The sequence below is a fragment of the Diabrotica virgifera genome, chromosome 3 (assembly GCF_917563875.1).
Source record: "Diabrotica virgifera virgifera chromosome 3, PGI_DIABVI_V3a".
Lineage (NCBI taxonomy): Eukaryota > Metazoa > Arthropoda > Insecta > Coleoptera > Chrysomelidae > Diabrotica > Diabrotica virgifera.
In genome coordinates, this window is record NC_065445.1 from 184,688,402 (window position 1) to 184,700,853 (window position 12,452).

The following is a 12,452-nucleotide window of genomic DNA, read 5'->3' on the forward strand; positions in this document are numbered from 1 at the left end:
CTAAGAATTATACAAATTAATAGTGCAAAGTAATGACGACTGTCATGGTGACAACTGTTACTGCCGTTTGCAGTCGTTGCCTGAATCGTACCTTTACAGTCTTAAATCTTAAATTGTTTTGTATACATTTTAGCCTAATTTTTGGTGGTGTAAAACTTTTGCGGTTAGGGGTATTTATTACTTATAGTTTCAATCCTGTAATTTGCTAGCTAAGGGTGTAATGAAATCCATTGTTAAAAAAATAAAAAATTAATAATATATTTAATCAATCATTCACTTTCACAATCGATTTCTTTATGATTTTTAAGGACAGATTCATAGTAAAACTTCTTATAACATTTCTTACAATAAAAATAAGCTTTCCTAGGAATATGTCTATGGTTTAATTTGATATGGGTTTTTATAGATCTTTGTTTTTTATTGCATATCGCACAAAAAGTTCTTCCCAATTTCTTTAAAGTGTGCTTGGACGTCCATACTTTATTTTTTACTTTATTTGGTACTTTATAACTTTTTGGCGGATGACTTTCCTCTTCGATATTCGGAGGACGTCTCTTTTCTGCCTCTGACTCTTCATCAGAAATTTCTATACTTGAAGGCGGATTTTCTATTAAAACTATTGATTCATCGGGTGATGTGCTGTCAGGAATATTAAATACTTCGTTTGGCTCGCTCTTAATTAACTTCAGTAATTCTTCCTTTCGTTCTTTAGAAGATTCACCTGAAAAGATGGATTCCATCAAAATAAGAAAACTACAATATTTGGGTCACATAACACGTGGTTATAGATATGAACTCCTAAAATTAGAAGGATTCAAGGAAGGCGCAGCATAGGAAAAAGAAAAATGTCCTGCCTGAGAAACCTCAGAGAATGGTTTAGAAAAGTTAGAATAGCAATGATGATTGCCAACCCTCGTCGCGGAGATGGCACGTAAAAAAGAAAGAATAAATGAATATAATTTTTAAAATGCCATGGTAGTTTATTAAAACACTATACCGGGTAATCAACTATTGTGACAAAGTCTGTTATATTATGTAATATCTGTTATTCTAGGATATAGGGGAAGTCCGGGAGAGTTGAACCGCTTTTTGATGATAGTAGTGTATTATCTTAAAAATGAAGTTTACTGATTCAATTATAATAATAAACAGTACTTCATTTATTTAGGTTTACTTATCAGCATCATCAACAGTAACTCGACAACACTTTTTGTATCCTGGGTTGTTCTAGGATTTTCCGCCATTCTGTTCTGTTCATTGCTTTGTTTTTCCAGTTCGAAATCTCAAGTGGTTTCAGATCTTATTCCATGTATCTAAGTTTGGGTCTTCCTTTTGACCTTCTCCCTACTGGTGTCTGCCTCATTATATGTTTTGGTGTTTCGGTCTCCAACATCCGTTCAACATGACCCATCCAGCGCAGACGTCCGATATTTATGGATGTTATGACGTCAGGTTCGTTGTATGCTGCGTATAGTTCAAAATTATATCTTCTGCGCCATACGTCATTTTCTTTCAATCCCTTATATATGTGTCTAAGGATTTTTCGTTCAAACGTACCTAATACGCTCTCATCGTTTTTCGACAGTGTCCATGTCTCTGATCCATATATCAGGACCGGTTTTAGACACATGGCAAATGTCTATTTTTTGTTGACCTAAGTATAACTTTAGGGTAACTTTATGCCGCAGTAGGCCATTAGAATTCCAAATTATTAGTTTAACGTCTTCTAGAGCCATTTCTAGGTCTCGATGGAGCTCTTTTATTGCTACCTACTAGTTTTGAAAGTCTTATAACGTTGTTCTGAAGCTATTTTCTTGTGGCATTTTTGCAATTAACTAGTTTTGATGGGGAATAAGGCAGAATTTTACTAAAAAAATGATTTTATTAACGTTTCGACGGCCAAATCGGGTGTCGTTGTCAAAATACAAAAAATATTAATGAATTAAACAAAGATGTTGTTGCTTAGTAAAAAAATCTTCTAATAATTTATTTAATATGACTCATTTATATCGGCAATTCAGACATATTATACATTTTAAAGTAAAATACTTTAAAATGCTATTGCCAATATTTATGAGTTGCGTTCCTGGGACGAAAGATAGTTCATTCGATTACATGAAATCAACCCCAACTCAAGAATATCCGTCACAAAAAAACATCATAACATATGATCTGTCTTTAAAGATCTGTCTTTTGAGAGTAAACTAAAGTAAGACCTAATACTTAGGATGTCGGGATAGTATCACGGGGTTTTTTCCTGGTTTTCCCTCGTGATTTACTATGGAAACTCTAACGCGAGAATTTTACTGTCACCATTGCATGTAGTTGTCTTTTTAAAGACAGATCATATGTTATGATTTTTTTTGTGACGGATATTCTTGAGTTGGGGTTGATTTCATGTAATCGAATGAACTATCTTTCAGTAAAATCGGAACGCAACTCATAAATATTGGCAATTTCATTTTAAAGTCTTCTACTTTAAAATGTATAATATATGTCTGAATTGTCGATATAAATGAGTCAGATTAAATAAATTATTAGAAGCATTTTTTTACTAAGCATTAACATTTGTGTTTAATTCATTAATATTTTTTTTGTATTTTGACAACGACACCCGATTTGGGCGTCGAAACATTAATAAAACCATTTTTTTTTAGTAAAATTGTGGCTTATTTCCCATCAAATCTTGTCGTAAGATCTTTTTTGAAGACTTCTTGATTTTCTCCTGTTATCTCCATCTCCTTCAATATTGTTGGTACTTTGTGGGGCACTGTTTTCGTTTATCTCATCACTCCATGTGATTTTCGTTTTATTTTCTTGGTCGTTGTTTTGTTTTGTATCTTGTTGAGAGGTAGATGGTTTAGCAGTACTTTGTTGTAGTTGTTGTTGCTGAGCACTCTTTGTTTTATTTGATGGAATTTTTTTTCTTTGAACCTATATCTCTATGTTTCTGTATTGCTTTAGCTACCTGGCAACCTCTATAATTAGCAGAGTGTTGTTCCTTGCAGTTTGCACATATTGGAATTATCCTTTTCGGTTTTTCGCACTGCTTTGTGTGAAGATCTTCAGCACATTGTACGCAACGCGGTATTTTATAGCATATTTGTGTGTGTGTCCGTATTCCTGGCAGTTTTTACACTGAGGTATGAGTTTGGGACGTCTTATGGTTTCAATCGTTACTCTGATTCCTAGTATATCATGAATTGATATTGAAATGCCAGCATGTGCACTGGTAGTTTCACCTGTTTTTAAGTATTTACTCATTTTCGAATGATGGGCTGATATCCTTAACAGTCACTCTCACTGGGGGATTGAGTTTATTTTCATAGGAATGCCATCTAATTCTTTCATCGTTAAATATTTTTGTTACAGCTCTGTATGCCTCCGGGTCTATGAAATTAAGTTTAATTTCTTTGGAGCCCAACGGTCTTGCTGCTGCTTCTACACGTCTGTCTAGTAGTAGTTTATATATTATCATCATATTTCTCATCTTTGTCTATGATAATCGGGGGTGGTTTTCTATATGCCTGTTGTTTGGCTTCCTGACTGTTTTAGGTTGTTGAGTTCTGTGGTGATTTCTCCGGCGTACTCCTCTTTTTTCTTTTATAGCTTTGTGTTACCTAGCCAACTTCTTTTTCTAGTTCCTCTTCATCTGTATAGTAGGAGTGTTGAGATTCAGAATTTCTTCTAGTTGTACCTTCGGTTTCCCCTGTACTTTGTGATTTTAAAGGTTGTTATTCTTTCCTTTGTGCCATCTCTTGCTGTAACTGAGCGATTTGCTGCTGCATTTGCTGACACACTTGTTCTAGCCGAATTTTTTCTTGCTGTGTTTATTGCAACAGCTGTTGATTTATGTTGTAAAGCGCATTGTAAATTTGCTTCATTATTCAACATTATTTGATTTAGTTGCATAATAGGTTCCATTTGATTGGACCATCATAATTTCATTAGGTGTTCCAAAATGCGGATTCATATTTCTATTATTTAGATAACTCAATATTTATCCTCTAACTGTCACTATTTTCCCCCATAACTCAGAAAATATCGACGGTGCGAAAAAAATTGTAATACAAAAAAGAAATTATATAAAATCGCATTTTCATCAATTTCAATTCGTACACTTTTTGTCAAAAAGTTGAAAATGGCAGGAGATATTGAACAATGATATAGCTGTTAGAGGTTGATGGAAAGAGAGGTAGAGGAAAACCGAGAAGATGAAGTAATTGTGTAACAGAGGTTTGGGCGAAGAAGACAAGATAGATCGAAATGAGTGGCAAAGAAAAGTAAGGAACAGCGGCCCCTGAAAAGGGGAAAAGTTGAGGAAGAAGAACATGTCATGATAACGCACGGTTGCAAGTACTAAACAGTTGCAAAACTAGTCTTAACTACAAATATAAATGCGTCTTAAAATACTAACCTTTTTTATTTTTATCAGGAGTCGTCCAATTTTTTTTCTAAAACAAAACATAAAATAAACATTTATTTGCAAATTTTGTTTTTATCTTCGTATAACAAGCGGATAAGTATTTACTATCGGAATTTTGACTTTTTGATATGAATTTATTTAGAAGAGTGTTTGCATCTAATCACTAATGGACCAAGAGCTAGGAACATCGGAAAAACAAGAATTTTAAGAAAGCTGGTTTTTTAATATATTACTCCCTATGCTCCCTCGAACAGAGTACCGGCCATCTGGCTACTGATACAGGTTGCGTTCATTACTGCGCAGCACACCTGTAGAGGTGAATACAGTAGACTCGCGATTATCCGAGGTATCTGGGACCGTGACTACCTCGGATATGGAAAAACTCGGTTAACACTGATATTGGTTATGTTGATAGAAAAACATGTAAATAACCATAACTGTGGATATTTTAATCACAAAACGTGACAAAACTAATAACTTTTACTGTCTATAAAAGATAAAAACTTTTACCTTATCAATATTACTGTTTATAAAAAAATATTTGATTGATTTTTGCGTAAGCTTCATTCCTGTTTTTGAGGCGGCGATGTTGCGAAAAGGTTGAAAGTTGTAACTCACCAGTTATAACTTTTGCCTCGGTTAATCGAGTTGCTCGGATAACCGAGACTCGGATAATCGTGAGTCTACTGTATATCGAATTTAAAATAAAAACGAAAATAAAACGAAATAAAAGAAGAAAAATTTTTTTGTCATTACTTTTTAAACATTATTAGAAATATAAATTATAATTGCCAGACATTTCTGTGGTTGCTAACTACGCTGAAGACGCTATTTTTCATAAATAATAACAGAAAAATTTAAATCATTTTAGTATGTCTATTATGTTATGTATGTTATCAATATTATATCTATTATTTACACATAAATAAGTGCAAAATTAATTTGCCAGACAATAATTATTCGGTTGACGTCATCAGCCAGATGGATTGAAAATCATAAAAATAATATGTAATTTCAGCAAAACGATCGCTGGTTGTGTTAAGAAATAGACAAACAACAGATAGGACCATTTCGGGGGTGCATGTTGCCCGCTCGTATATTTAAGATGGGTCAGTCACAATAGGGAACTTGCACATATTTTTAAATATTAAAATAATATTAAACAATATAAGATAACATGATCTTAAAACGCATGCATGCAAAAAAACAAATATTTTTAACTCATACGCTTATTGCGCGGCTTTGAAAATGCTATAAAATTCAAATTTCTTCAGAGATGCGTAAACGGGTCTGACGCCACGACCCAGGGTCTACCTGCCATCGACAACAAAACCGTTAGGATATTTCGAAAATATTTACAAATTCATTCACATTCACTTACAACTCTTATGTAGAAGTCGATTGTATAAATAAAAGTTCAAAAGAAAAAAAGGTTGTTTTAGTGATTGTATTAATTCCATTTTAATCGTATTTAATTGGAAATTCCTACTTAGTCCTAAGTAAGTAAGTAAGTAAGTAATTGGAAATTCCAAGGTATTTAGTTTCAAACTGAAATTGACCAGGTGTTAAAACAAATAAGTATTATTAATAAACATGTTTAAATTGTTTATAACAAAGGGTTTAATTATTCTTACTTTTATTACTAAAAGTTTTGTTTATTTCTTTCTTCTTTGTTATGAATCTAAAATATTTATAAATGATAGGTTTTAGTTTTGTTTATCACAAAATATTACGACCAGAAATATATTCGGAACATTTTTATTATTATAAGGGACGAACGTTTTGGATATGTGTTGTTCGAAAACCGAGACCAAGAGGTAAAATCTAATCTCTCAACCAAATAACCAATGTTAATACAATGTACAATGCACATGCACAAGTACAGTTGCAAATGTTTAAAATGTTTAAAAAATAAGTGTTTTTTGCGTAGCAGATACAGGCTTAAATATAATTCAAAATATACTTATATTTGGATAGAATATGACGCAGGTCTTATTGACAGTTTGATTAGTATAGCACAAGATTTTGGAGTGTAAATATTTTCCCCCATATATTTGGCTCTGCCAATTATTAAAAATAAATGGAATAAAACTTTGATAAAATAAAGTTTTACCCATAAAATATTTTTTATTTCTTTATGTGAGAATGAAATTTAAATTTTAAACTAAATATATTTATATATTTTAATAAAACATCCTTTCTTTTTATAAGTAATTTTTTTGTTGTATCTATGTACAATATGTATCTACAATGTACATACTTACATAGGTAACTTTATAATAGAATTTGGCATTTGAGATAGGTTGTAAAATAAAAATGTATTTCCGTTGACTAAAAACAATATAATAAATGCATGAAAATCTTTAAAATTTCAAAATATTGTCTTTACAGTGCACGTCTGGCACTAGCCAAACGAGAACAGTGGTAAACATCATGGTTGGTGACGTCAGACCCAAGCGCACACTTTTGAAGTTGTTTGAAACGGTAAATTTGGGCGCGCAACTATTATCAGTTATTGTACGTAAACTATTATTTGTTAAGACGTAATATTTTGAATATAATATTTTTGAACATAAATGAAGAATTTTATGCAAAAATATTTTTATGTGCAAGTTCCCTATTCAGTGTGTTTACGATTCTTGTCGTGTTTCTATTTAGTGAAATAATTTTAATACAACATAATATAATCGTTAATACACTACAATGTGTGTTCTGCTAGGGAAAAATGAGAATATAATAACTTTTGCGGAAGAAAAACTGTTAAGTGTAAAGACATTTTGAGTGCGCGTATTAAAAACAATTTAAAATAATATAATAATGTACAGTTACCGGACCAAGTTAATACCACTGATGGATACCATAGAAAATGTTACAGTTCTTTCATAGCCTTAATGGCTAAGTATCGTAACATATCTGACATTAATTCAGTTTTATCAAATCTTCTTAATACATCAAGTTCTTCGCTGTTAAGCATGAGTGAAACTGTGTTAGATAGTGAGAATTTTCTAATTTATGACAGATTTTCCTAGTACATCTAGTTCTAAGACATTATTGCCAAAAACCTCAGTTAGTGTAAGTGAAACACTGAACAGTGGCATATGATGATGCTTCTTCAAGTTCATGTAATAATTCAAATGTCCAAGAAATTAACTTTTGTCCGGAAAACCTTAATTTAAAAAAAGTGAATCGTTTATTTCAGAAAGCCGTCAAATGTAGTTTTTTACATTTTCGGTAAATGAAGAAAAACTGTTTATTTCTTATAAGACTGAAAATTTGTTCTTTAAATTTTTAAGAACAATAGTTAATACCTTCCCAAAACAGATGCCACAGTCCATTATGTTTTAATAATTTCCAAATAAATTTAAAAAAATTAATAATTTTGTTCACTTGAAGGGTTTCTGCAATAAAAGTGAAAAATATATTTTTGAGGCAATCTCTTCCAGTTTTAGAACAGAATGTGTTTTGAAATAAAATAAATAACAATTTAGTGAACTTATTCTATTATTATAATAAAGAAATAGTAATATAAATGGCTTAGATTATACTTAGTAAACATAGCTCAAGAAAAATAAAGGCTTAACCAAGATATTCCCTGTCAACATTACACTCCTCTTCTGCTGTGGGCCACTGTATGATGTTATTATAGAATGTCTCATATTCAGATGTGTCTTTTGATAACTTTTTTATGTCATTAATTTTTTTAATGTTAGTAGGAACTTTTCCAAACGGATATGCTAGGTCTGTTGGAAATTCAGGAGCATTAAGGTATTTTTTTTAAGGTAAATGGTTTAACAATAAATCCTCCAATAATTTTTTTAACCACAACTGTTCCGGGATTAGTGTTGTTATAACAAAATTCCTTATAGGTAGAGACTTTAAACTGAGTTCTTTGTTCTTCTTCTTTGTTCCTTTGGAAAACCTCTCCCACATGTTTCATCAGAGGTCACAGTCTTGTTGTGAATTTGGGTCCACCAAGTACTAGAAGAACATAGCATATCACTGTTTACCTTATGGCCAGTAAAACCATCAATTTTACTAGCTTTAAGGATGATTTCGGTATAGTGATTTGGTGTGTATACTCTATCAGCACGTCGCACAACACATTTTATATTCCCAAAGTCACGGTGGCATGGTAAATACGATTGTCCCCTGACCGGAAAATAATGGGTAACTGACTCAAATGAATTCCTATCACAGAGATTCATAAGAAACCTCACAACACAGTGATTTTTGTTCTAGCCAGGTGGCTGTCACTAACGAGTACAAGGTGTTTCACTCCATTTGGAAAAACTTTTGTTTGTAGATAATGCAAGAGCATAGAGCAAACCTCATCAGGAGACTTATTCGCTTCGCCTTCATGAAATATATACATTTTGGCTTTGGCTTTATTTGTCTTTATATTATGAATACAAAATACATTTAACCAAATCTGGCACATATAAAAAACTTCTGAAAAACTGAAATTTACTGCAGAAACTCGTTAAGTGATGTCGCTTGACAGGTTTCTGCACTAAACTCATTGTTGTTGACATATGGACTACTTGCCTTTTGACGGGTTTCTGCACTAAAATGTGTGTTTATACTCAAAGAACCAGATTCTGTATTAAACTCAATTTTGATAAAAATGTCAATTGACGGGTTTCTGAAATAAACGATTCAATTGACTTTAATAATTTAAATAAAAAACAACGGTTTTCTTGAAAATATCGACAATACTTTTTATTTATTAATATTTTATTTCATTCTGTCATTTATCATGTATTCCTGTCTCTTTTCCCCCAGTCTACTCTACCGCTATCTCTCTGTAACAACTAACATATTACTGGGGTACCCTACAACATTCAATCGATCTGGACGGTGACTGCAACCGAATTAATGTCTGACAAATTAATTTTGAATTTATTTATGTATAAATAATATAATATTAAAATTACTGACATACTAAAATTATTAAAATTTTTTCTATTATTATTTATAAAAAATTGCGTCTGCCGCATATTTAGCACCCACAGAAATGTCTGGCAATTATAATTCATATTTCTAATAATATTTAAAAAGTAATGATAAAAAAAAATTTTCGTCTTACAAATAATAATTTTAAATTCAATATACACTGGGGTGCAAAATTAACCGGACACCTTAAAAATGGGTCATTTTTGATGTCTCTAATTTTTTAAACCTGTTGTTCGATTTAACTGATTTTTTAATATGTTATAACCTTATTCTTTAACAATATCGCTGTAATAATATTGTTGCTAGACAGGTAAATTTTCATTGTATACCGGGTGTACCAATGAAACTGGGTTTTTTCTCAAACTTTGCACTACCTTGTGGAATATTCTAGCATTTATAAAATACTCAAATTAAAACTCAACTATAGCCTCATGTTTTCTCAACATTCTGTTTTTTTTTATTCATTCGCTTATGTTGGACCGTAAAAAAGTTAGGTACTTTAACAATTAGCCATGTTTTTCATCAATACAGAGTGTTTTTAAATAAGTATGGCAAACTTCAAGGGGTAATTCTACATGAAAAAATAATGACAGTTTGCTTTATAAATCTATATCCGCAAATGCATCGCTTCTGAGATAGAGGGTGTTAAAATTTTTCTTACAAGCTGACGATTTATTTATTGCTTTAAAACCGGTTGAGATATGCAAATGAAATTTGGTAAGTTTTAAGACGTAGTTATTGTACATTTTTTACATACAAGTAAGAATTTAATATTCACCATTGGCGCGTATACGGGTAATATGTGCCGTCATATTACCCGTATGCGCGCCAATGGTGAATATTAAATTCTTAATTGTATGTCAAAAATGTACAATAATGACGTCTTAAAATCCAGCAAATCTCATTTGCATATCTCAACCGGTTTTAAAGCAATAAATAAATCGTCAGTTTGTAAGGAAAATTTCAGCAGCCCCTATGTCGGAAACAAAGCATTTGAGGACATACCGTTTATAAAGGAAACTGTCATTATTTTTTCATGCAGAATTACCCCTTAAAGTTTGCCACACTTATTTAAAAACACCCTGTATTGATGAAAAACATGGCTAGTTGTTAAAGTACCTAACTTTTTTATGGTCTAATGTAAGCGGATGAATCAAAAAAACAAAATGTTGAGAAAAAATGAGGGTACAGTTGGATTTTAATTTCAGTATTTTATAAATGCTAGAATATTCCACAGGGTGATGCGAATTTTGAGAAAAAAACACAGTTTGATTGGTACACCCGGTATACAATTAAAATTTAACTGTTTAGCAACAATACTATTACAGCAATATTGATAAAGAATAAGACTATAATATATTAAAAAAATCTTTTATCAGACAACAGGTTCAGGAAATTTGAGACATAAAAAATGACCCATTTTTAGGTGTCCGGTTAATTTTGCACCCCAGTGTATTTACCTGTATACGTGTGTTGCGCAGTAATGAACGCAACCTGTATCAGTAGCCAAATGGCCGGTGTGGCGTTCGAGGAAGCATCGAGAATAATTAAGAATCAAAAGTCTTAAAATTCTTTCTCGAAAACGTTGCTAGCTCTTAGACTATAAACACCCCTTTGATCACTAGATAAATTCACTATTTTTTATTTTTATCTCACGACACAACAGTTTGTCTCACGTGCAGCATGTTAAATAAATTTTTCAAGCGAAATTCGCAATGTATCGTGATTACTTTTACATGTTGAGATGGGTACACCAGCTACGAGAAGTGCACGGTAAATTGAAGCTGTAATTACAAAAAAGAAATATGTATGTCTTTGTACTCACTTTATATCGCTCAAAAAATTACGGGATCTGGATTTCAATGCATATTTTTTTTATAATTCTCGTATCAAAGTTACGCGTGAAGTTAGTCGTATTGATGACAGTTGAGAAAACGTGGGCGACCTGTTGAGATTTGTTTATGAAATTAATTTTTAAGTACCCGCATGTTTTGAGAAGCACCAAGTCGTTTTTAATTTATTTTGTATTAATATCTTTTTTATTTATTTTCGTGCGAACGTGTTCTTATGTATTACTAAAACACATGTTTGGCAACATATAAACAAATTAAGAGGATAGGCGCAAAATTTCGGCTCCAATGCTATTTAAATGCATTCATTTTTTACGAATCCTGAGAAAACGAATAAGTATTTTTGAAAAATTTAAACGCAGAATGAAAGATTACGTTATTAACCGAGGGTAGAAAGTCCCTGAAAACTTCTATATTCTATAATGTTTATTTTAATAAGTTACAGGGGTGAAAAAAAAAGAGAAAATTTAGTGCGATTTTTATTTCAAATATCTCATTCAAATGAAACTTCTTGTTTATTCTAAGGGACTTTCTACCAGGGTTGTTTCGTTTTAAACATTTGTTTATGTTTAAAACAGTTTAAAATATGTTTAAAACACTTAAATTAAACAAGTGTTTTTTTTCATTTTCTTTATAAATATGTATAATGGAGATCAAAAAAAAATTATTAAATACATTATATAAACTTTTTAACATACATATTATTTATTGATTAATAATCGGAACACAGAAAAAAAATTGGGAAACTTAAAACATTTTGCATACAAGAGTTAATCAATTTGTCAAAACTGTTTCAGTCTCATAGTAATCTTGAAATATAAATTGAAACCAACTTAGAAGCTTTGACATTGCCTAGTGGGCCTAGCCGATTACGTAGTTTGGAATGGTAAACCATATGACGAGAAGAGTCTTTCTATGTTGGCTGACGATGCAATAGCTCTGTGAAGCTGTTGAGCAAGTTTCAATGCTGTAGTATTTATATTTTTCTTAGAACGCTTATTTTTCTTTTTCTAATGGTTTTACATTCGCAATTAGATGTTTAGAAAACATATGGTTTAAAGGGTACACACTTTGCGTGGTAATAATAATAATAATTGAAAATACTTCTGGATGATAATAATTTATAATGGATGGATGATAAGTTTATTTCCACTAAAGCGATGATCAAGCAAATTTGCCAAAAAATGAGCTGGGGTCACCACAAAATAACTGACAGTAGACGT

At 31.5% G+C, this 12,452-nt stretch overlaps 1 protein-coding gene across 1 annotated transcript in view; it reads right to left on the reverse strand.

Annotated features, from left to right (window-relative positions):
• Positions 1–230: 230 nt before the first annotated feature.
• LOC114338395 (zinc finger protein 652-like) overlaps positions 231–12,452 on the reverse strand; it is a 90,221-nt gene continuing 77,999 nt past the window's right edge. The window contains exons 6-7 of the mRNA XM_028288986.2: positions 4,418–4,454; positions 231–721 (exon numbers count right to left, since the gene is read on the reverse strand). Of these exons, the coding sequence (XP_028144787.1) occupies positions 270–721; positions 4,418–4,454 (489 nt within the window). The 3' untranslated portion in view covers positions 231–269. The remainder of the gene's footprint in view (positions 722–4,417; positions 4,455–12,452) is intronic.